This window comes from Gossypium hirsutum, chromosome A10 (assembly GCF_007990345.1).
Source record: "Gossypium hirsutum isolate 1008001.06 chromosome A10, Gossypium_hirsutum_v2.1, whole genome shotgun sequence".
NCBI lineage: Eukaryota > Viridiplantae > Streptophyta > Magnoliopsida > Malvales > Malvaceae > Gossypium > Gossypium hirsutum.
In genome coordinates, this window is record NC_053433.1 from 3,576,249 (window position 1) to 3,600,289 (window position 24,041).

Here is a 24,041-nt window from a genome sequence, read left to right on the forward strand (position 1 = left end):
TATATACTTGGAACAGTCGCAACTACCTGTTTCAAATTCAGGACCACTTTGGCTTTGCGTTTCATTGCATGGGTCTGAAATTCTTGTTACGAGAAAAAGCTGTGTAATAAATAATGTTAATGTTTATGGAAAGGATTATGTTTATGTTTCATCTTGTTTCTTGATGAAGCCTAATGAATCATATAGTTTTCGACACTGATAATTAGACTACTCGTGGGTATTTTTAGAAACTATTAAGTCAATTACATAATTAAATTTTTGGGTTTTTAAAAATAAATTTCAAGTTTTCTTTATAAGGGTTAAAAGGACGAGACTTGGTATAAACTAGACCAACACCACTGACTAGTTGACATCAATTTAAAGTATTTTGATAGTGCCGCAAAACAAATTAAGCCAGATTTTTATTCGTAAGATATTTTACATTTATGTATTATCAACCACTCAAATCCTGTAATTTGTATTTTTATGCTGCCATGATTTCAGCATCAATAAACTTCACCAAAAGAAAGGAAAATCTATTTCATATGGCTCAAAGAAACTTCTTTCTATGAAAACTCCATCTATTTTTCCATGAAAATGAAAAGGAAGGGAGAGAGAAAATCAACATCAAGGGAGTTGTTTAATTTATCAAGTAATATTTGTGTGTATTAATTATAATCACGAAAAATATTGATTGAATCACAAGTGAAGATTTTATATTTAATTTATAATTGACAAAATTTTAAACTTTATTTTTGAATTATTTTTCATACAAAACAATCCATTTAACTGTTGTAGCATTGCTTCATTGTTCTAAACAAAACAAACAAAAAGGTTTCGAAATTTTTCAACAGTCGAATTTCCGTCACTATGGTGGCCAAGCCTATGATCCTTAAAAAATATTGGTAGCCTGTTAAGTGAAATTTTGTGGATTAAAGATTGCCAAGTGGACATGCATGGCCAACATCAAAATCTTGGAAGCTCCAATGAAATGAAAGATAGAGATATTACGTAGATAAGGAACCTTACTCTCACCTTCCTATATAATAAACGCATCGGATTGCCCCTTCAATCACTCACCCATCACCAACAAAATCAACTGCTTCACAATGGCCTCTACAACCATGGCTCTTTCTTCCCCATCATTCGCCGGTAAGGCAGTGAAGTTCTCCCCTTCCACCCCTGAAATCCAGGGAACTGGCCGTGTTTCCATGAGGAAAACCACCAAGCCTGTTCCTTCTGGTAGCCCATGGTACGGTCCTGACCGAGTTTTGTACTTGGGTCCACTTTCCGGTGAGCCACCATCTTACTTGACCGGTGAGTTCCCTGGTGACTATGGTTGGGACACTGCTGGACTCTCAGCTGATCCCGAGACCTTTGCTAGGAACCGTGAGCTCGAAGTCATTCACTGCAGATGGGCCATGTTGGGAGCTCTTGGGTGTGTTTTCCCTGAGCTGTTGGCTAGGAACGGTGTCAAGTTCGGTGAAGCTGTATGGTTCAAGGCCGGGTCTCAAATCTTCAGTGAGGGTGGACTTGACTACTTGGGTAACCCAAGCTTGATCCATGCTCAAAGCATTTTGGCCATCTGGGCTTGCCAAGTTATCTTGATGGGAGCCGTCGAGGGCTACCGTATTGCCGGTGGACCACTCGGTGAAGTGACTGACCCATTGTACCCAGGTGGCAGCTTTGACCCATTGGGTCTTGCTGATGACCCAGAGGCATTCGCTGAGCTCAAGGTGAAAGAGATCAAGAACGGTAGGTTGGCTATGTTCTCAATGTTCGGGTTCTTCGTTCAGGCCATCGTGACCGGAAAGGGACCATTGGAGAACTTGGCTGACCACCTTGCTGACCCAGTCAACAACAATGCTTGGGCCTATGCCACCAACTTTGTCCCCGGAAAGTGAACTTAGAGAGTGAGAAGGGATTTGTCTTGTTTATGTTTTTATTTGTTGGTGTGAATTTAAATTTGTTGCACAATCAATGAAAGTATAATGTGAATTTTGTGTGCTCAATTTTTTTGACTGTTCCAAGTCCATTTGTTTCAAAAATGAAAATGGTAAAAACAGGTGAAGCACATGACGCTATAGACAAAACGAAAAATAAAACTGTAAATTTCGACAAATTAAGTATAAATATATTCCCGAATAAACTTCTCAGCGTTCTATTTAGTATCTTGAGAACTAGACAATGTTACAGTGACCACTTACATATAAGTATAAGAAGTTACCCTGAGGAGAATGAAGGCAATGTATATATATATACACATAAAGCTTTATCAATGATATGAATGGTGTGACAAAATGTAACTATGAACTGGATAAAGGTGCAATGAATACCGAACTCACCAATGCAGGTTTAACGTTACTGACCTTCACTCATAACCAATGTCGACAAATCAGGGCTGCTTTCGATTGTTCTTTTGTACTTGTCCACTCAACCAAATGTAACTTAATTGTTACTCGCTTGTGCCCTTGCTCTTGAAATAGACTTGGCATAAAGTTCTTCGTATCGTGAAGCTGAAGAATCCCAGCTGAAATCTATATTCATGTTCTTCTGAACGAGTTGTTTCCAACTCTCTTTGTTGTTCTTGTAGAAATTAAATGCACGCTCCACGGCACCGTTTATTCCCTGTCAGGTTTTTAACATCATCCAAGGTTTAAGCATATGATAGAGAACCAAAACAATTAAGTTGGAATGTTGGCAAATCATGTTTCAAGAATTCCTAGAGTTACCTGTTCATCAGGAGTTGTAAATGTAAATCCGTTTCGAATTTGATGAGGTATTGTCTCCTCATTGACATCGAAAACGCTATAGAAGAAAGATTAGAAAAAAGTTAAGATTTATGATTTTACGGTCAAGTAACTTCATATTAGTGGATTTACTTGCATATAATTCGAGTAAAGTAGTTTACCTGTCATTTAGACCGCCAGTTTTTCTTGCAATGGGTACTGAACCATATCTCATTGCTATCATCTGGATGAAAAAAGAAAACAGACCTAGTAGTTATTTATTATTCAACAAGATTGCTCTAGCTGAAGTTTGGAGTTTGGAGCATACCTGTGTAAGGCCACAAGGTTCAAAAATAGATGGGATGATGAACATGTCAGATGCTGCGTAAATGGCATGAGAAAGAGACTCGTCATATTTTAATATTAGCCGAATGTGTTCGTGGTTTTGGAATTGGTTTGCTATACCCTCAAATTCCCTCTGAAAACAAATAAAAGAAAAAGAAAATGTAATAATTTAAATCTCAGTGTACTAAGTATGGAACAAGAAAAGGATCAACTTAAAATAAAACAAATAACTCCGCATGGACTGATATGCCTGAATGGAGTTTTTATTGTTTTTATAGCTTTCATTCATGCAAGCAGAAAGAAATCCGTTGTTCACACAGAGAAAACAGCAGTAGAGATTCACCTGAATGTGGGGAACTGGACTTGAACCAAGTAGTACAAACTGACCGCCCATCTCCAATGTTCGATATATGGCATGTTTAATCAGATGAACACCTTTCTGTGGCACCAATCTTGTTATGCAGCCTACCTATTCAATAATAAAAGACTTCGAGTAAGAATCTAGGCAGTATTCAGCTAAGAAATAATAAGAACCTCCTATAATGCTGTGTTATTGGAACCTAAAGGTGACCTTAAACTTACATTGTAACTCAAAAGCTTTCATAGAGAATATATATTACATCTTAGCAATGTTGATATAACAAATAAATACTTCGGAAATAAAATTACCAATGGCCGTTGATCATCAGCAGATGAAAGCCCTAGATTCCTTCTCATTGCAGCTTTATTTTCTGCTTTCCCTTGCATATCATTAGCACTATACTGCACTTTGAGAAAATTATCGGTGGCAGGATTCCATGCATCAGTATCGATCCCATTTAAGATTCCCATGAACTTTCTTGAGTGAGAATTCAGTGTTGAATGGAGGCCTTTTCCTCCCTGTAAAAGTTAGGGACATGATTTTGTAGTTCAACCTTAAAATTATAAAAGGAAGACCATGTTTTTGAAAGAAAAACTACAGAATATTCATACCTCAGCAGTTCGGACTTCTTGTGCATAAGTGGGTGATACTGTCGTCACTATGTTAGAGAACACAATTGCACCCTGAAAAGAAGGAAACTTAGAAAAAAGAACAGAAAGAAACTCTATTTGTTATAGGCTTATAGCCAAACCAGTGATTACAGCACCTTAACGGGATTGACACTGTCACGTGCTGTGTTATCCTGCATCCTATCAGGTCTATTTAACTCCTGGGCATCCAGACCACATGATGCCAATTCTGAAGCAGATGCAGTCCCTTGGTACTCAAAGTTATGGCATGTAAAACATATTCGAGCTGAATTTAAACCTTTTGGAGCATACAAGTCCCAGTAAAGTGGTGCCTGAAAATGTAGTCAGAAACACACCAGTCAACAGAACATTAAATCAAATGCCAAAAGAAACATGAGGCCAAAATGTCATACAACAAAAGCTGTCTGCCAATCATGGCAGTGAATTATATCTGGTTTCTTGCCAGCTTGAAGAAGAAACTCGAGTGCCGCGCGACTGAAAAATGAAAAACGCTTGAAATCATCATGCTCTCCATAATATTGACCTCTCCAGAAGAACTTGTTGGGATGATGAGGCTCAATAAAATAAACAGGAAGACCTGTGAATTTAATTGCACATTCAGAAAGCAAAGCTAATAGATAACACGCAACTAGAAAGGAAAGAAGAGATTCTCACCTTCAACAGTACCAACCCAAATTTTATTTTGAAATAGTTTGCCATCAAAATATGACTCTACAGTCACATCTAAGGCCTGTCAAAAAAATAAAATAAAATCATCAGAAGCATATATTGGCCTATGACCTTAGTGCATCTCAAATATGCAAACATACCCTTAAGTCATGAATGCCGTCATATTGCATACAATCATATTTTGGAAGAATAATCTCTACAAGGTGTCCTTTCTTCTGCAGTGTTTTACCAAGACCAGTCACAACATCTCCCAAACCACCAACCTGATTAAAAGTTATTGAATTAAGAGAACAGAGCAACAGAAAGAAATCCTCCAAACTAGTATGTAAGAATATGCAAGTGGAAAAATATTGTACAAGCTACATAGAAGCAAGAGTCAGAAAACAATTATTGAACATTCATTTCTCAGTACTAGGAATTCGGCGATCAATTTTGTAAACAGATAAAATAACCATTCTAGCAAAGAACTTGACATGTAGAGATATATTTAGTAATTATTAAAAGATCCAAAGGGTAGTAGCCTAGTTGCTAACAAATAGAGAAAAGAGAATGCAGAAACAAAATAATGTCACCATTGAGACATATCTGGTCACATAAAACAGCCAGCTACCCAGCCATCCAGGTTCAAACACAAGATCAAAAATATACACTTGCAAGCACCCAGGCAGCAATTTCCAGCGGCACAAAGGTACACAGGCATTGGTGATTATACACTATCAACTTCTTTCAAGCAGATTGAAACCATGTATAGTCTTTATGCATAATTCCAGTTAAGACTTCCCAAGGAGCTTCGCTCCTTGGAATTTAAGAGCAAAAGTGAAAGCTACACTAGGGGTGTTTGAAATAGATGAGGATGAATTTCTCAGCAAAATATGGAAAATAAAATGAAAACTTTAAGCTTGTTTGATCAAGGTAAGTAATAGGAAAAGGAAATCCAAGAAAACTGCTAAAAGGTCTGTCCATTGGTAAGGAAAGTTGTAAACTTGTACTTCATATAAAAAGCATGTGGATTAACAAGTAAAATGAAGATGTCTACTTCAATGAAATTTTAAAAGGAAGAATTTGTTTTCGACCTTTAACAAAAGAATCCAAGCCATGAAGTACAGCTTTAGATTAAACTAGACATCGCTCTACTGCTTAGTAATTGAATTCCAGAAGGAAAGAACAGCAGACTCTGTACATCTGTCAGCATTAGCTAATAAACACGAAATATTTAGTGAAAACAATGCAGTCTTCCATTATGATGAACTGAGAAACAACTCAAAGTGTAACTGGTAATGCATAAACAATCATAACTATTGTAGTATAATCATAGGAGAATCCATTGGTGAACATGGAAAACCACAGAGGATGTGGAAAAGAACTGTTGCAAGCAAGTATAGTGAGGCCACAAGATTAAAGAAAAAGTAAAACGCAATATATTAAGATGCTCCTCTATCTTACAGCTTTTTATTATAAAAAATGCAAACTATGCAAGGCATAGGAACCAGGAAAATATCAGCAAAACCTAGAAAGAAATTAACAATCTAATAAATACATTGTTCATTTTGACAGAGTCAATCAAATAAGAAGTCAGCAAATCTATGAGAATACAACATTAGATATGGACATGGGTTAAGGGTTTGAAGGTAAAAAAAGACTAGAAAGGATAAGGCCTCTTACAATGTATGTTCATTAAGATTAGCCAAGAAAGCAACAAATATGAGGGGCTAAGTCTTACCTTAGCAACTGGTGCCATCTCAGCGGCAATATGAACGATGTACAACCCTGGACTAAAGACAAAAAGATGGACAAGTTAAAAAAAAGCAGTAATGCAGTAAAATTAATTAGTTAAAGGTAAGCACCTAGTTTGTGAGGATGCCAGCCGGAGAAATGTAGATATAACTTCACGCTCATTCTTTTCTTTGCATGCAATATGTGCATCACGAATGCATTGCTCCTTCTTCCACACCAGTTCTCTCAAAAGCTTTGCATCACTGTTTGATATTTTCTTCTCAAGCACCCAACCATCAATAGTAAGCAATAAGCGGCTCCAAAATTCCCAAGGCACATCATCAACTAGTGCATCTGATGTCCTTTTCTTGCTTTCTTCTTTCAAACTATTAAGAGTATCCTGAAATGCCTCCAGAGATTCTTGATATAATTGGACAAAAGAATATATCTCTTGATCAGACTTTTGAAGACGCTCCTCTAGTAGTTTTATCTTTTTCTGTATGAGTTCATTATATTGTTGCATTTTGTCAGATGACACCTTAAGGACGTTAACCTCTTCAAGAGATTTTTCCAATTTATCAACCTTCTTTCGAAGATCCTGGTTTTGCTGTAACACTAAAGTGGCTTGATCAGCCTGTTTAGTTGCCGTATCGAACAACTGTTGCAAATTTTCTACCTTTTCCCATAGCTCCTGGTGTTCAACCTTTATAGTAGAAATATTTGAAGAGTCTTGCTGAGAAACCAATAGTTTAGACTCCAACTCCTTCACAGAGGACCCTAGAAAAGAGCATTCATTTTCCAATGTTGCCATGCGTTCATCAGTGTTCTTGACATTGCTAATCATAGACTTAAGTGCTTGGATATCATTTTTTAGGGCTAGATTCTCTGTCCTTAATGAATCAACATCCTTGTTAAGAGAATGATCATCATGTGTTGAAAGCACTTCCTCATTCGAAAATTTCTTTTGATTCTCATATGGTTCAAGCTCACCCCTGCCAGTTAACTCATTTCGCAACATCTTTAATTGACTTTCTAGGAACTCCACATGTATCTTTCCTTGAGAAGCAACTTTAATCCGTGCATCAGCCTCTGCCAATCTCATTTCCAAAATGTTAATTTCTCCTTGCAAAGTCTCCTTCTCATCAAGAACTTTATGAATATCTTCTAGCGCATGAACCCGTGCTTGATTGAGAACAAGGATATCTACATATTTAGAAACGAATGAATGTGATGATATGTATATATCTCGAGTTGTGTACAAAAATAAGATCTACATAGATATAAATTCAACAATTTCTTAACAGCAAGTTATCTTACTTCTCTCTGCATTTTTTATCATGCCTACCAGTTCCTCTAGTTGCATACTTGAGAGCTGCTCTCCATTTATGGCCTGCAAAAAAGAAAATAGCTATAATATTTTAAGTTTAAACCTTTAATTTATATAGTTCATCCTAAGAAAACATAAAATAATAAGTATATGACTAGGTATCTCTTATAGTTCCATAACTAACTGCTTCTCCCGAGACCTAATAAGTTCGGGACTCCAACCTAAAAAGAAATCATTTTTATCAAAACTCTGCAGTATATTGTACCAGATAAAGCATCAATAAAAAAATCAGATCACTGCTGAATGGAAATCTTAATTATTAGGGAGAACTCATAATTACTATAATTGCTGGACACAACAATTAAGCAATGGTAAAGGTGTTCAATTATTCTTCCACTTCACCATCATTCTGAAAAAGTTAAAAAAGATAAAACAAATCAAACTAAAATATCCAAACAGACAATAAAAATGTAACACCAAGCAACACAACCTTAGTCTAGATTCACTACAGACTTATTCTGCAAATGAAAGTACCAAAGCTTTTGTTACAGAAGGCAGCACGAGGCCGTTTATAATCTGTTCACTGGTACGCTCCACGCCTCCGTTAGTCTCAACAGCAGAGGCAGATAGAGTGCCCGAATTCTGTTCGGCGATATTCTCTACATCTATCACAGTGTTAACATCATCTTTTCCACTAGTTTCATGACTTACAAAAGGCTCCACATCTACACCATTTGGAAAAGAATTTTCAGGTTCAGATTCCTCATCCCTAATCGGCAGCAACTCTGCACTCGTTGGAATCCGCTCAGAAGGAGGTTTACTCATTCGTTGCCTTTTATGATTTGAACTACATAAATATCAATAAGAACATAAAATTTTAAAAAAAAAAAGAAAAAAAAAGAGTGGATTATAAGTTGTTCTATGATTTGGATTGATCATAATCAGTCAAACTCATTGACTACCCTAATCATTAGGTATAATTCGCATTCAAACATAGAACCATATGTCATTAGTTACTAATTCCTGCCATTAATCTGCACTAAGAAATCAAAATTCTAGCAAATAATGTCTAGCTTTTACTATATCTAGTTGAAACGAAGTTCTATTCAGTAAAAAATTTCACAAACTCGATCAAGGATAAAAACAAAATCGATCTTTCAAAAAATACCTGAGATTACGTTGCCGCATTTTACAATAAGCTGGGAGGAATTGACGCGAAGGCAAAAACAGCACCCTCATATATACATTCTTATGCTTATCAACAGTGTTTTTATAACTACTGTTATTCAAACAACTAAAGCCATGACTGAAAAAGCAAGCCGATAACTTTGCAGACATTTCTTTATTATGATGATTCTTTTTTCTTTCAAATGACTGAGAAAAGCTTGTTTTCCATTTTTCTATGCCGACGAATTTAAAAGATAAATGGGAGGGTAAGAATAACCGCTTTCTTTGGCATAACGATAGCTTCCTGCCTGAGAGGGAAAGCTTAGTATAAAAAAATGAAGATACTAAGTAATAAATATCTTAAAATGCTGATAATATCTCAGTGGAGGGAATGAAACTCCTTTTGATTGATGACTCCTTTTATTGTTAAGGTATGACTATTTTCGGTTACAACCTTATCTAAATCCAACATAATATATTTAAACATTTTCATTTTTCAGTAGAGGATTTTGAAAGTATATTTTAGATTATCTTTGGTGTAATATTAGAATTAATTTTTTATAATTTAAAAAAATTAAAATATCATATTTTTTAAATTAAAATATAATTGATATAATTATATTTTTATTATATAATTAAATTTGTGATGATAATTTAAGATAAATTTTAAATTTTAAATTGATTTAATCCATTTTAAAAATACAAGAACACCAATAAAATATTAGATATTAATATTTAATGTCCAATATACTAAAAAAGCTTTTAAACTATTATACTTTATTTAAATAAATCTTATTTTTTAGTTAAATAAACTCTTAACTCTTGTTTACTCATTAAAAATTTTTAATTTTAATATTAAAAAGTAAAAATATGTAAACATGTTTTAAAATTTTAAATTAATTTACATTTGATAATAATATTTTTTTTGGACCAAATTAATGTGTTCATCGCTCATAACAGTAACTCATCTATAATCTATATAAGAACACATGTTTAAAGAAATTTTTGAATTAACAAAAATATTATTTTTTATTAATTATATTAGTAATTTGATATTAAAATAATAATTTATCATTATGTGATAATAATAAAAGTAATATTAATTGAATTTTATAAATTGAATTCATTAGTTAAATTTTTAATATTTAATTTTTTAACACTTATTTTGTCAACATTTAATTTTTATCAAATTAATTAATATTACTTTTATTATTATCACATAATAATAAATTATTATTTTAATATAAAATTAATAATATAATTAAAAATAAAAATTTTTAAAAATTTTTCCAAACTCGCTTTTATTTAGATTATAGATTATAAATAGAGAATATGTTTTTGCTTATGTAAGTTTATTATTTACTTCTTTAATTTAATTTAGTTTTTGTTGTTTATTTAGTTTTTTATATAATTCATGTGAATTTGATGATTTAGAAAAAAAAATTACATGTCAAATTTTTATTGGCGGATTTAGCAATTCAATTAAGATGTTAACACCAGATATCATAATAAAACACATATTAATACTTCAAGTACTACAAAGTGCATGTACCACATTTGATATTTTATAAAAGTACAGGTACCAAAAGTGAAATTATCCCCTTTAAAAATGTTTAGTTACCTAAATGAAAAAGTTACCATGGTTTAAGGGCTTCTTTTCTATTTAGGCCTTCAAACTATCCCGCAAACTGTGGATTTGAAGGAAACGCAAAAAAAAAAAAAAAAGAAGTTAAAATCTTATTCTTTGTAAAATCCGTTTACTTTTTTATATTTTATTTTTATTTCCGCCAAAATCAGAAAATCTTCTTCTTAATGCACTAATATTCTCAATTTCCTCAAAAAAATCTTCTTCTTAATTCCAAATTTATTGATCCCTGGATTTCGAATCATACAATTTAAATTTCCTCTCTTAATCCTTGTTAATCTGTTTCAACAATCAACATTTTAAATCAAATCCTCTACTCTGATTTTTTTTCTTCTTATATATCACTTAGATCAAGAAATGGAGAAAAACACTAGCTGTTTTTTCTCCAATTCATCTCCAAATCTTGTAATCACTTGTTTCGTCGCCTTCATTACCATCATATTGGTTCGATTTCTCTATGTTATTTACCGAACCGGTAAGCCTCTAAACAAAAGAACTCCGCAGCAGACTCTCAGTACTCTCATTGTTTTAGGTTCAGGTACTCTTCAAATTTCGTTTATCTGTTTCCTTATTTGCCTTTAAACTTCACGATGTTTTATTTTGATCTTTGGATATTGATTTATCGATATAGGAGGACACACAGCGGAGATGATTAATCTTTTATTAGTTTTACAAAAGGATCGATTTACGCCGAGGTTTTATATCGCCGCCGCTACTGATAATATGAGTCTTCAGAAAGCTCGCGTGTTTGAGAATTCTTTGGTTGATTCGGTAAAATTGGCTACTTCAAATTTTAATTATGTTATTAATTGCTACTAGGATTCTTTTTAGTACTTTCTTTCATTGGATTTCAATTTGTTTAATGTGAATTTTTGTTCTTGAGTGTACGTTTTATATATTCCTTTGAATTATTATTAATTAATGATTTTGATATTCTTTTTAGTACTTTTCCCCTTTATGTGTCAATGTTGTTAATTTTCGATGTTATTTTTAAGGTAAATGTAGCTCTTTTTTATTGGAATGTTTGATGGCATCACAATTGAATGTGCATCACTCGTTCTAAATGATATCCTAATTGCAGACCCTCAAGTATGATCCACTGGACAGCCTAGACTAACAGTTTTTTTCATTGCCGATTTCGTGTGTTGGTAGTTACTTTTTGCAATCATTTCTATTAGCTTGTAAAATTTAAAGTTTTAAATGAGTTTTGACATTGAATGGAGGATGGTTCCATAGCTGTGCTTATCGTTAAGAAGTAGAACTATGTTTCATAATCATTTTGCTGTTTTGCTGGTCAAATAAGAGATTTACTTCTTAAACTTATTTCAACAATAGGGTGCCAAGGGAATCTCTGCAGAGTTTATGCAAATCTATAGAAGCAGGGAAGTTGGTCAATCATATGTAACTTCTGTCTGGACAACTTTAGTTGCTACGGCTCATGCATTGTGGCTAATGATTAAAATCAGACCTCAAGTGGTATTTTTCTGTTTCTGTTATGTCCATCCATTTTTTCCCCTTCCAATCTTGTTACTTTTATTAAAGAAAGATTCCAGAATCAAATTTCTAGTTATTAACTTGACTTTAATTGCAGATTCTTTGCAATGGACCTGGTACTTGTATTCCTCTATGTGTAATTGCTTTCATTTTCAAGGTTTGTCTGTTTTCCCTGGAAGCCATATTATTTTGTATTGCTTTCTCTCTGAGATATTACTGATGAAATTTTTCCAAAAGTTAAATGCATAAACATTTGTACATCTAGGAAAATTGGAGTTAGCCATTTTTCTTGGAAATTTTGCTTGCAGGTTGTTGGGATTAGATGGTCATCCATATTTTATGTTGAGAGCATTGCAAGAGTAAAAAGGCTCTCTTTAAGTGGTCTGTTGCTTTACAAGTTACAGATTGCAGATCAGTTCTTTGTGCAATGGCCACAACTGCAGAGAAAATACCCTCGAGCTCGTTATGTTGGTTGCCTGATGTAGTGAATTAAGTCTGCTGCTGATGGGTACTCTTACTTTAACTTCTAAGGTTTTTTTTTTTTTTTACTTAAATAGTGTATTCAGCAACATGGTCTGAAGTAGACCATGATATTTGGCCAAAAAGAAAAAGTGATAGAATGCGACACGATTCTTTTGAAAATTTGACTCTATTTACTACAGTTGCACATTAACAAAAGCATGTTATTTAATAATTCTAGCGTATCATTTCACTGCCCGAATATTAAGTCCTTAAATTTGTTGGCAAATAACTTCTGAGGCATAAGTTTCTAGTTCAACATTTCAAAAACCTCTGCATGTGTTTCTCAATTTAGAAGCTTTCTGATCAAGCCATTGCAAGCAGTGCATAATCCGAATGCATATTTCCTTTGGAGACTTCAGTGTGGCTTGCTGGACCAGTTCTGAAATATCAGGACATAGTTAGTAGAACTAGTGATTTGATTATAAAAGGAGTAAAATTTTGTGAAGGGAAAAGTTGATAGTGGAAGGTGTAAGAGTCCAATAGAATACACCAAAGCTATGCTGCTTGCTCATTGACTGTGCAAGCAACTTTTAGGTGCCTAGGTGGTGAGAGGCAGTAACAAGGAACGAAAATCAGGAAGCCTACAATTTGCGCAAGTGTAGTTACCCATATGCTTTTCCCACCTTTATCGTAGTATAGTCATCTCAAGAGTGTGGATGCTGACTGGTCAAAGATCACCGAAAGTGCATACATGATGATGAGATCCACTTATAGTTTCTGGGTTAAGGGCTCACCGGTTTCTTGCCATTCAGATGCTGAGGTGAGCTTTCTTCCTTGATTGCTTGTGAGATGGATTTGGAGGTGGTAGAAAAAGTTTTTAACCGTGACTATTAATTAAAATTGAGAAAGTGCAAATTCTTTTAGGTTCTAATTTGGTTGCTTAATATTATTTTGAAGATATGCAAATTAAAACGTTTCGTTTTGATGGATGATAATGGAAAGATAAATTATATGATTTTGCTTGACTGGAATTCAATATTGAACTAGTTTTAACTTTTAAATATTTTATTTGTCATAACAAGAAAAAAAATGCAGTCATTGTTTGCAATATTTACTGCTTCATGACAACAGATAAACTAACAAGCTTCATGCAATTAGTGAATTGATTTGACCATTTATTTTCTTTGGTACATCTTTATTAGCAGTAATTAAACTCTAGCATCATTATTTTCACTCATTGCTTTAAGAAGAGGAAGCTTTTTAAGCTTCATTATTGACATTTATGTTGGTGTGTTCACTCTTAGACTCTCGGTCATCAAGATAATGCTGGTAGACATGTGAAAGATAACAGCTAGAATCGGAATAACAGGCAATGCAACAGCACTTACAGAGTTCGAAAATAAAGAAGACACCTCAAAAGGCAGTGCTGTGCTTCCAATGGTGAAACCCTGCCATAGTATGCACATCCATACTAAAACCATGATATATGATGTCTTTCCTAGTTCATATTCTTCCATTTCTCCCTTTAGACTTTTCCATTCTCCGGTAACAAAAAGTCCCACCATGATTGCACTTGATGCGACTAGTGACAGATAAAACGATTCCCTTTTTATGACCTTCTGAAAGCAGAAATGCGTCAGAGAAAGGTACAACCCGTTTCCTGCTGATGCAACAATGGTGCATATGAACCCGAGCACGCTCTTCCCTCTTGAAACTCCATTTGGAGTTGACGAGTCTTCATGAGACACGAGAAGGATTAGAGAATTGATTACGGAAGGGGTAAACTTTTGTGAATTGAGAAAATAAGAGAAGAAAGCATTGAAAGCTAACTGTTATGCATAGATGAGTGAATATTTAGACACGGGAAGGTATCACAACCCCATCGAGTAAAGAAAGCAGTATGTTGCTACAAGTAGGCCAATGCAGACATAAATCGATGCGAGAACCAGGGCGGATGGTGGGGGAACTGTGCCAGAATTGGTTGCAGACGGAGTTTTTGAGAGACAAGAAGCAATAGTAAAGAATGAGAATAGGGAAAGCCTGCGAGTCGCATAAGTGTTGCTAGCCATTGGCTCTTTCCACTTTTCTCATAGTACAGTCTTCCCAACAACATAGCGATTGACTGGCCAGAAAGCACGAAGAGTACATACACACCTATCTGTAGCCAATGTTTATAGTTTTTGGGCGCTATTGACGACGGGTTTGTTGAAACCGTAGTTTGTTCCTTCGAGTCGGTTCTTCATTCTCCTGAACTGGTAAGAAAATTTCACAAAGGAATTCACTTATGATGCCTACATCGGTGTTTTTGTGGTAAAAGTATCGTGGAGGTTACTATGTTAAGAGATGAATTGTATTTTGCTCCTATTCAAAAAATGAGTAAATAAAGTATTATATATTATATATTATATTAAATAGTAAATTGATTCTGTTAAAAAATTTATTCATTTTCTTTGTTAAAAATTAGTCCCGGTACGTTAACATCATGTCCAATTTTTAATATAAAAAATTGATTATTACCGAACCGTACTAAATCGGTTCGGATTTCGATTTCTATATTGTTTTTGAGCTTTAAGCTTTTGGACTTTATTAAGGCAAAACTGTTTTTTGATTTAAACTTTTCAATTTTAATTAAATAAAATTATCTTTGTTTTTATGTTTCTTAGACACTATTTGACAATTAAATTATTTTTATTATACAAAAAGTCTCAATCAATATATTTATCGCAAAAATAGTTTGTAAAATCTATAATTATAAATGTTTATTAAAAATCTAATTAAACATTGATTTAATCACTCTCAATTTTTACTAAAAATAATCAAATGTTAAATTATTTGTATTTTATAACTTTTAATGTGTAATAACAGTAAAAAAACAACAATAATGATAGAAAAATAAGAATATGATACGTAGTAAGTAAAAAAAATTGATGAGCACTTGAATTCTTGGAAGTTATAAAATAAGCAATGAATTCATGAGATATTGACACTTGAATTTTTAAATGGTTTTTTTTGTTTTTAACTTTTCGATGTTCAGTGGAATAAATCAAAACTGAATCGAATTGATGTGGTTTAATGACATCATCTAACCAAAACTGAATTAAACTAAATTTTTTATTTGACTCGATTTCTCAGTTTGGTCGGTTTTGTTTGCTCAGCCCTATCAACATAAGATATACGTGACAAGCCTCGTGGCATTGTCTGGATATTCTATCAACATTATCAGTTTTTAACTGTATAAATGAGTGAATTTTTTTTACAGAAAAGACCAAATTGCTCTTTGATATAGCCATGAAGATTAATTTGTCCACTTTTTAAGTAGAGGGGACAAAATATAATTTGACTCCTAATACAATAACCTCCGTTATAACTTTATCGTGTTTTTTATTAACTTTATAAAAGGTTTAATTTTTCTCCAATTTTTATATTGATTGAATTTTTAAAATTTAATTCTTTTTAATTTTAATTCAAGAAATATTTTCTCTTTTATAATTTAAAATTTTAATTAATAACACTGTTAAATTGAAGTTGTGAATTGCAATTGCTGACACAAATTCAAATGAAGTAAATTTAACGAATGATGTGCTTAGCCTACATGCTACTCCAACTTTTCTTTTAAATGTTTATGTACAAAACCTATATTTAATATATGTTGAAACACAAATATAGGATATGACTTTTCAACTATCCTTCAAATATATAAAAATTACTTTTAAAAAATTTAAAATATCCATATCTAATGCTTATACAATGAGTAACATAGTAGCTATGTATGTGTATTTAACCAACCTGTGATTGGCTATGGCAGTGGCTTACTTCTCCCATGTTAAAAGACGAAGAAAGCTCCTCCAAGCAAGATCTAAATTATTGTGGAAAGGAAAGGGCAAAGAGACAAGATTATAAATAAGGTTTTTCTTTTTTTCTTTCTTTTTTTTCTTTGTAACATAAAATCAACACAATAGGACCCCAAAGAAAGTTGATTTATGCATTGTTTTAATGATAAAGAGATGCTCTAAATGATTTCGAGGTTAGAACTTATTTAAAAGTTTTAAATTTGAAAAGGAATCGAGTTTAGTCCGCGTCAAGGAACATTAACTTAAATACATATTGTATTTCCTTTAAAAGCGTATAATTAATTAGAGATTTTAGGTTTAGAATAAAGATGGTAAAAATAAATTTAAAATTGATGAGTTTGGAGTTAATCTGACTTGATAAGGTCGAGTTTTTTTGTTTTGAAATTTCGAGTAAGTCAAGCTAAGTTTAGTGTGAAACTACCTTGCTCAACTTAAAATATTTACGAAATTACTCTTCTATATTTTAATATTAATTAGATTAAAAAATTCTTAAAATTTATTGCTACTAATATCATTTTACCATATTTACTCCCATTTCATACTAGCTATTCTTCTCCTCTCTTTTTAATTTATTTTCTCAAGTTTCTCTTTCATTTTCATTCATTATTTTTTCTTTTGTGATGTAGTGTATATTTTTTTACTGAGTCAAATCCCCACTAAAAGAATGGTTCCAATGTGAAGTTGTGCCAATTTCTTTTTAAATATTTTACTTTAATTTAAGCTTGAGTGAAATTAAATGGTGTTTGGGTATACAATTAATTTTTGGGTTTAAAATGGGTTAAATTTTTTAAAATTAAAATTAAGTTGAAATCGGGGCATGATAATAAAGTATCAGGTCAGGGTCGAACAGGAAAAAATCCGATCCGCCCCACTATATATTAGAAATAAAAATTCAAATCCAAAACTTGCAATAAAATTTTGTCTTAATGTTTAATCAATATCTATTCTGGTTTGTTGTCCATATATGTTTTATAAATGTAATAATCAGTTTTTTTATATAATGTTAAAAACAATCCATAGGTCCTAATTCATAAATAGAAAGATAATACACTTCAACGCATTCAAACTCACGTCCTTCTATATTGACAATAATATCCATACCAATTGAATTAAAACTTAATCGGCATGTAATAACCGATTATTATATAAAAAATTATGTAAAAAAATGGTTGTGGGTTATTTTTGGTTTTAAATTGTTATACTAGAAATTTTATATAAAAATATAAAAATAGCTCATAATAAAATAATTAATATTATTAATTATTTTCATTAAAATGTTAATATAAAATTTTCTTTAAAACACCAATTTTCATCTCGTCATGTTAATATTAAACATATTTATGGGCCGTTGGGTCCGGGTCAATCCGATTAGTACGTTTAAGAGAATTAAGTAAGGCTATCAGTATCACACTTTTATAAATGTAATAATTTTGTTTTGGTATTGATAGTATCAGTATTTGTATTTTAGTATCTCCTTTCATTTATATAAATGTAGCCTAATTTTTAATTTCTTAATACCATATATTATATATAAATGTGAATATACATCAATTACATGCATATAAAATTTATATGCAAATATAAATTTTAAATTTATTAAATAAATTCAATAATTTAAATGATTATCGTTTACTTTTAAATGTAATTATAAAAATAAAAATAATTTAGATAATAAATATTAAAATTTGATTTAAAATATTTTGTAACAATAAATATAAGTTTGTATATAACTATATAGACCAATATTAATCATCGAAATACATTGAAATAGTTGAAATGCAACAAAATTTTTATTAGAATATAACTAAAACTACTTGGCAATGGTTTAGAAAGTGGTCCCCTTGGTTTAAATGGTTAAATTACTATGTTAATCCTTCTTAAAAATTATAATTTAATTTAAGTGTTTTAGTATAAAATTTATGCTTTTACCCCAAGTTTTTTTAGTTTTATTTTGGCCTCCCTAACACCAAATTCTCTCTCTATATATATTAACCCAAAATGAAAAATTTTCCATTAATTTTTTTAATTTTTAAAATTATATTTTTAACCCTTTAAATTTTATTTATTTACTTATGACCCTTGTAAAACAATTTAAAATGCTAAAATGGCATTACATATAACATAGGGATAGGGCGATAAAGTATGATGTAGGTCAAAAGTCCTTCACTTCTATTATAACATGATGATTGAAGTAGCAATGGTAAATTAAAACTAGTAGCTGTAAAAGCAAAATAGACATGTTTAGGCTACAATGTGTTTAAATCATTAAAGTTGGCATCTAATGATTATGGGTGCGTGGATAAAGCCTGGATACAAACTATCAGCTGGTGCCAACAGACCATCAAGTTTATCTGCTACCTGCAGGGTGGACTCTTTTTTGGTGGGTTGATATTCTACCTAAGCCTGATAATGGGCCCGATTAAATCAAATTAATACAAAATTTTAAGTTTAGATTTAGTTGAATCTGAAAAACATGTCAAAAATTTTATCTAAATTCAACTCAAATAAAAAATGTTAAACTCGAGCTCGGTCTCGTATTATTTTTATATAAAAATAAATTTTAAAAAATATAATATATAAAATACACTAAAAATGTTTCCTACAAAATTAAAAATACATTAAAAAATATTTATACTTAAATAATAATAAGATAGTTGCAACTTAACAGACAAATATCTTTAAAATAATAACAAAATTAATAATAAAATAAGAATTATATAATATCCAAATAATAATAATAAAATAATAGTAATATAATAGCAAAATGACAACATAACATTAAAATGATAGTAAAATAACAAAAAAAAATTCTAATATAAATTTGAGCTAGACTGGCCTAAATCAAAAAATCTTATTTGAAGCATAGCCTATTAAAAAATGTGTCTTATTTTTTGTCTAAATTTATTTATTGGACTTATATTTTTATCAAAATCTTCCTACTTTTTGACAGACCTTCAAGACAAGTCTCATTATCAGGTCTAATTCCTGCCGTCATCAACCATGCATCATAGCCAACTAGCCATGGCGAACCCTTTATTACCAGACCACGGGGAGGAAGAAATCGAACCATGACTTGAGAGCCACCGGCCAGTTTGGTCTCAAATGATCCAAGTAAATTAGCCCATTTCTCAATTCAACCCTTTTTCACGGGCCCCCCTTTTCTGTTTTCAAATTTCTTTCATTTTTCATAAATATTTTTAATATCTGTATTTGTATACAATTTTTTAAATATTCATACTTAAAAAATTAAAAAAATTATGTATTAAGAAATTACCATTTAGGGTCTATTTAGGTTTTTTTTATTTATTTCAAGTTATAATATAGCTATAGTATTTAATTTCATTATCATGACTATTTTTACACTACCTACATAAAACTAAAATTATTACTGACCCCTTTTAACTCACATTTATTTTATAAAAATCCTAAATTTTCAAGCTCGATTAATTTAGATCCATTATAAAAAAATCAACAAAGTTAATAAATAATAAAAAATAATATTAATTATGATAAATTTTAACTTGATTAGGCAAATAATAATATAATAACTAAAAAATAAAAAGGACAATATAAAAGCTACCAAAAAAAAAAAAGGAAGAAGCGTCGATTCCACGATACACAAAAATCGTCAAAAACCAGGTGAAGCCGGCCCCACACAGCTTCTTCCTCCCAATCACGCGTGCATCCAACCGTCACTTTCCCTTCCGCATTATACGGAAATGCCCTTAATCCAACGGCTCATAACTCTCCTCCTTTCACTCCCCCTAACTTCACTTATCCCTATAATAAATCCCAACCATTTTTTTTATAGGAAAAATTAATTGCTCACACACCCAACTTCGGTCTCTTAATTTCATCTGCAACTTCATTCAGCGCAAATCTAGGGATTTTTTTTTTCTTATAGCACCATATCCCCCTATCCCTTCTTATTTTTTGGCTGCTTCCTCTCCAATCCTAAGATTTATTTTGTAAGGATTTTAATCTTATTTTTTGCCAGATTTTTTTCCTTATTTTGAGCTATCATAATATTGTGGCTTAAGTAATATAGCTTTTTTTTGGCTAGTATATATGCTTCTTTCCGCGTTCTTTCTTTCATTTCCTTTGCAATTTATTTTTTAGTTTTACTGAGAAATTTACTATTTTTTTTTTAAAAAAATAATGTTTTCTTTTGATGGAAAGTGAGTTTCTTTTTTCTTTTTAAATTCAGCTATTTTTAATGTTTATTTTTCTTTTTGATTTCTCTTAGATTTGTATCAGCTACTAAATAGAACTTCATTCATTGCCTTTTTCCTTTATGATTCTTAGATCCACTGAGCTTGAATTATTATTGAGCCCTTTGTTTAGTTGATTTATTTTTATTGAAGATCCCTTGGTTTAACTGCTATTTCAATATTTTTAAATTGGTGCTAATTCTTTTTTTTTCTTTTGGTTGAAGGCTAGAATTTATTAATCACTTTGGGGGTTGAACTGAAGATAAACAAAATGCCGTGGTCTTTGGTTTATCGCGTTCGAATGGTTGTTTTCTTTCTTATCATACTGTAATTTATTTTGGGTAAGTTTTGTGAATCTAGAACTTCTATGAATTTTAATTCCACTTGTTATAATTCGGTTGGGGTGACGATTAATTGCTTATGTTGTAATTTTGCTGAATAAAAATGTAGTTTAAATCCTAATGTGCATTGTGTTTGTATGTCATATTTAATAAGGAATTATTATATTGTTATAGGTGAATTTCAATTGCATTTGGAATTGGAAGGGGATTCAATTCATTCAACTTAGCGTCGTTGGATATTAATAAAATTTTGGTTGGAGAGGTTTGAGAATGTACATTGCAGCAACCATAAAGAGATATCGTGCAGTTAAGGAAGTTGGGAAGATTAAAATGAGCATTGGTGTTATTGCATACTATCAATTAGTTCAAGTTTGTCAGGTAAATTTGTTTTTCTTACCTTTTTCAGATTTCTGTGTCGCTGTTGCAGTGAGTTCTTGGAAATGCATAAAAAAAAACTGTCTTAAATATATCCATGTGTGCCATGTCAACTGTGGTTTTATTACTAATTTTGTGGTCACGTGATTTTATTAAGTTGGTATGCCTCTTGGTTTTTAGTTTTTCAACTGACTGATTAGGAAACTATGTCTTCTTAATTCACCCAAGATATAATTAATGCACTATAACAATGTGCACGGACCAAGCACATTTGTGAACACTTATGCATACATATTCAGGTATCACAGTGAAGAAAAATAAGTTATTTGTAAATCTGAGCAATGCAAGACATTTTTCATTGACCTTTTTTTGTAAATCTGAGCAATTGTGAGCACAGTGAATCTGGACATGGAGAAAACTTGTAAACTTTTAACCATTTTAACGAGCTTCCTATGGATCTTTTCATTTAATCAAGTAATATCATATAGATTTGTTGGCAAAAGAATATTTTTGTTGTTCTCTGGACATAATCTCTGTGTGCATTTTGTTATAGTTCTAATTATTTTTTATTTTGCTATCACAGGCCGAGTATTTCCGTCAGTTGCTAAAACCAGTTACGTAGTCTAGTAGTTAGCAACTCTTGGAAATTGGGATCTGGGGGAGTCTTCCATTTGGTTGTTTTATACATAGGCTTTCAAAGAATGAAATATCTGATATTGTTGATGGGAAATTGGGGATAGACAGCTCTTGTCTTGTTTTGATGGCAATCCACTAGTTTTAGTCTGTAGTCTTTCCGTAATTATAGCTATAAACCTCCTTCCAACTTAAAAATAAATAATTTTAAGTTCAAAGCCAAGTTTTAAACTTCTCGTTAAGTAGAAAATCAGATGCAGAGTGACCAACAATTTTACCCCCAAAAAGCAGTGCCCATACTTGCAGATCAAGTGGGCAATAATTACATGCATATACCAGTTGCATCTGCTTTTGGACCAGTTTTTCCTCCATGTGCAAAACCCTTGCCGCCCCTCCATGGCATTGAGTTTCAACCCTCTGAGGTTTGTCCCAAGAACTTTGTTATTTTCAATCAGACTGATAATAGGAACCAAGTCTTGTTCAACCCGGCTATCACAAACAAGTTTCATGGTAATGGATTAAATGTTTTTGCAAATTACAATGATGGAAAATATGAGAGGAAAGATGTTTATGATGTGGGAGAAGAAACATCCTCTTTTCTGAAAGAGGATTCGGATGATATTGATGCACTCCTCAGCTCGGAAGAGGAAGAACAAGTCGAGTATGATGAGGAAGAGGTTAGCACAGCCCGGACCTTTGGAAATTATGAATTTGACACTGCTGATTCTCGCTCTGCTCATGGCTCGAAACCAAAAAAGAACAAGTCTTCCTCGTATACTCTGAAGTCTTCTGGTAATAGCAGCTGTTGTGACCCTGAAATTAAGCGACTGAAAATGAAGAAAATGGTGAAGGTTTTAAGGGGAATCGTTCCGGGTGCTGATGAGATGGATACTGTTGCTGTTCTCGATGGAGCTGTTAGGTACCTCAAGTCTCTCAAGGTTGAAGTACAGAAGCTCGGAGTTGGGAATTTCAAATATTAAGATTGAACCCAAATCATAGTAATGAAGTTCTCACCTTTGTATACCTCTCCATAACTGGCCTCTCTCTGATGGTTTGCAGCCTAGAAATAATGAAGACAGGTATTTAGAATCAATATTTGTGTTGTATGCATGAACTCTGGTTGTGTAATATGAATACCACCAAGTACCAAGTTTCTAGCTGCCTGTAATATCATTATGGGACAAGCAGTTGCTTTGAATGTTATTGTACTAGTAGTTTCTACTTTCAACTCTGTCTTATTTCTGTATTTTACGTACTTTATGTTTATTCTCAGTTATGAATAAATGTTACAAGATTACTTCTTGTTAAACCTGTCATGAGAGAATCAATTATATTTATGTAGTGCATGATCCGATTTGTCAGTCTTTGCTTTGTGATGAGATGTTATTGGGGGACATGAGTGTTCATTGTGATGCATGCAATTGCAGACTACTTTTTTCTCTCCCCACAATCCTTGTGACCGGTAGTAGGTACGTAGTGGTTTATAGTGGCGCACCGCCCTACCTTTTTGCCTGTTTTCTAGTTCCTGGCATGTATTGAGTTACTTATAAATGAAGCGAGTCCAAATAAACGAATTGTTGTTTATGTTCTTTTTTTTAAGTTAGTTGTGTTCGTTGTTAAGAATTTCAAAATTATTTTTGTAGTTGTTTATTTAAAAATACACATGTTGGTGAGTTTGTTTGTAAACATTAAACGGACATATTTACAAACATTAAATATATGTATTTGTAAACATGAATAAATAGTTGAACATGTACATGAATAATAACAAATAATATTTAAACATCTATATTTAAATTTTGGCAAAAAATATATATTTAGATGTAAAAATAATTAAGTATAAATTTTAATAACTATATTATGTATAAGTAAAATAAGCACATAAGTAATAATAATATTAAATCTATATTTAAATTTTGGCAAAAATATATATTTAGATGTAAAAATAATTAAGTATAAATTTTAATAACTATATTATGTATAAGTAAAATAAGCACATAAGTAATAATATTACTAATTATATAATAATCAAACAATAAATAATTTTTAAACAAACTTATTAATGGACATGATTGAATTGAACAAAAAT

General features: G+C 31.9%; 4 protein-coding genes and 1 pseudogene across 9 annotated transcripts; 3 read left to right on the forward strand and 2 right to left on the reverse strand.

The window, feature by feature from the left end:
- The first annotated feature begins 799 nt into the window (after positions 1-799).
- LOC107935914 (chlorophyll a-b binding protein of LHCII type 1) lies at positions 800-1,988 on the forward strand. Its single transcript, XM_016868544.2, has one exon. It carries the CDS (start codon positions 1,089-1,091, stop codon positions 1,881-1,883), a length of 795 nt encoding a protein of 264 aa, XP_016724033.1. The 5' UTR covers positions 800-1,088; the 3' UTR covers positions 1,884-1,988.
- Positions 1,989-2,079: 91 nt separating this feature from the next.
- Positions 2,080-9,392, reverse strand: LOC107935913 (probable starch synthase 4, chloroplastic/amyloplastic). Its single transcript, XM_016868542.2, has 16 exons — positions 8,942-9,392; positions 8,308-8,620; positions 7,764-7,836; positions 6,578-7,649; positions 6,454-6,505; positions 4,874-4,996; positions 4,719-4,794; positions 4,457-4,641; positions 4,181-4,375; positions 4,026-4,097; positions 3,723-3,932; positions 3,397-3,522; positions 3,037-3,186; positions 2,891-2,952; positions 2,712-2,787; positions 2,080-2,607 (listed from the first exon to the last, which is right to left on the reverse strand). The coding sequence occupies exons 1-16, from the start codon at positions 9,109-9,111 to the stop codon at positions 2,428-2,430; spliced, it is 3,135 nt and encodes a 1,044-aa protein (XP_016724031.2). The 5' UTR covers positions 9,112-9,392; the 3' UTR covers positions 2,080-2,427.
- Positions 9,393-10,632: 1,240 nt separating this feature from the next.
- LOC107935879 (UDP-N-acetylglucosamine transferase subunit ALG14 homolog) lies at positions 10,633-14,946 on the forward strand. Of its 4 annotated transcripts, none has more exons than XM_016868509.2 (6): positions 10,633-11,123; positions 11,217-11,356; positions 11,921-12,061; positions 12,177-12,236; positions 12,388-12,587; positions 13,846-14,946. In XM_016868509.2, the coding sequence occupies exons 1-5, from the start codon at positions 10,943-10,945 to the stop codon at positions 12,562-12,564; spliced, it is 699 nt and encodes a 232-aa protein (XP_016723998.1). In that variant the 5' UTR covers positions 10,633-10,942; the 3' UTR covers positions 12,565-12,587; positions 13,846-14,946. The 4 variants fall into 4 exon arrangements, 3 of the variants coding, with proteins under 3 accessions (XP_016723998.1, XP_016723997.1, XP_040935538.1); XR_005903680.1 differs by having other exon boundaries at positions 10,646-11,123; positions 12,388-13,361; XM_041079604.1 differs by having other exon boundaries at positions 10,646-11,123; positions 13,136-14,946.
- Positions 13,802-19,462, reverse strand: LOC107935900 (probable purine permease 8; annotated as a pseudogene).
- A 675-nt stretch (positions 19,463-20,137) lies between these two features.
- On the forward strand, positions 20,138-23,261 carry LOC107935909 (transcription factor bHLH144). 3 transcript variants are annotated; one of them, XM_016868536.2, is made up of 4 exons: positions 20,138-20,360; positions 20,828-20,944; positions 21,119-21,322; positions 21,903-23,261. In XM_016868536.2, the coding sequence occupies exon 4, from the start codon at positions 22,207-22,209 to the stop codon at positions 22,930-22,932; it is 726 nt and encodes a 241-aa protein (XP_016724025.1). In that variant the 5' UTR covers positions 20,138-20,360; positions 20,828-20,944; positions 21,119-21,322; positions 21,903-22,206; the 3' UTR covers positions 22,933-23,261. The 3 variants fall into 3 exon arrangements, with proteins under 3 accessions (XP_016724025.1, XP_016724026.1, XP_040935539.1); XM_016868537.2 differs by having other exon boundaries at positions 20,833-20,944; XM_041079605.1 differs by lacking the exon at positions 20,138-20,360 and adding an exon at positions 20,455-20,570.
- The last annotated feature ends 780 nt before the right edge of the window (positions 23,262-24,041 follow it).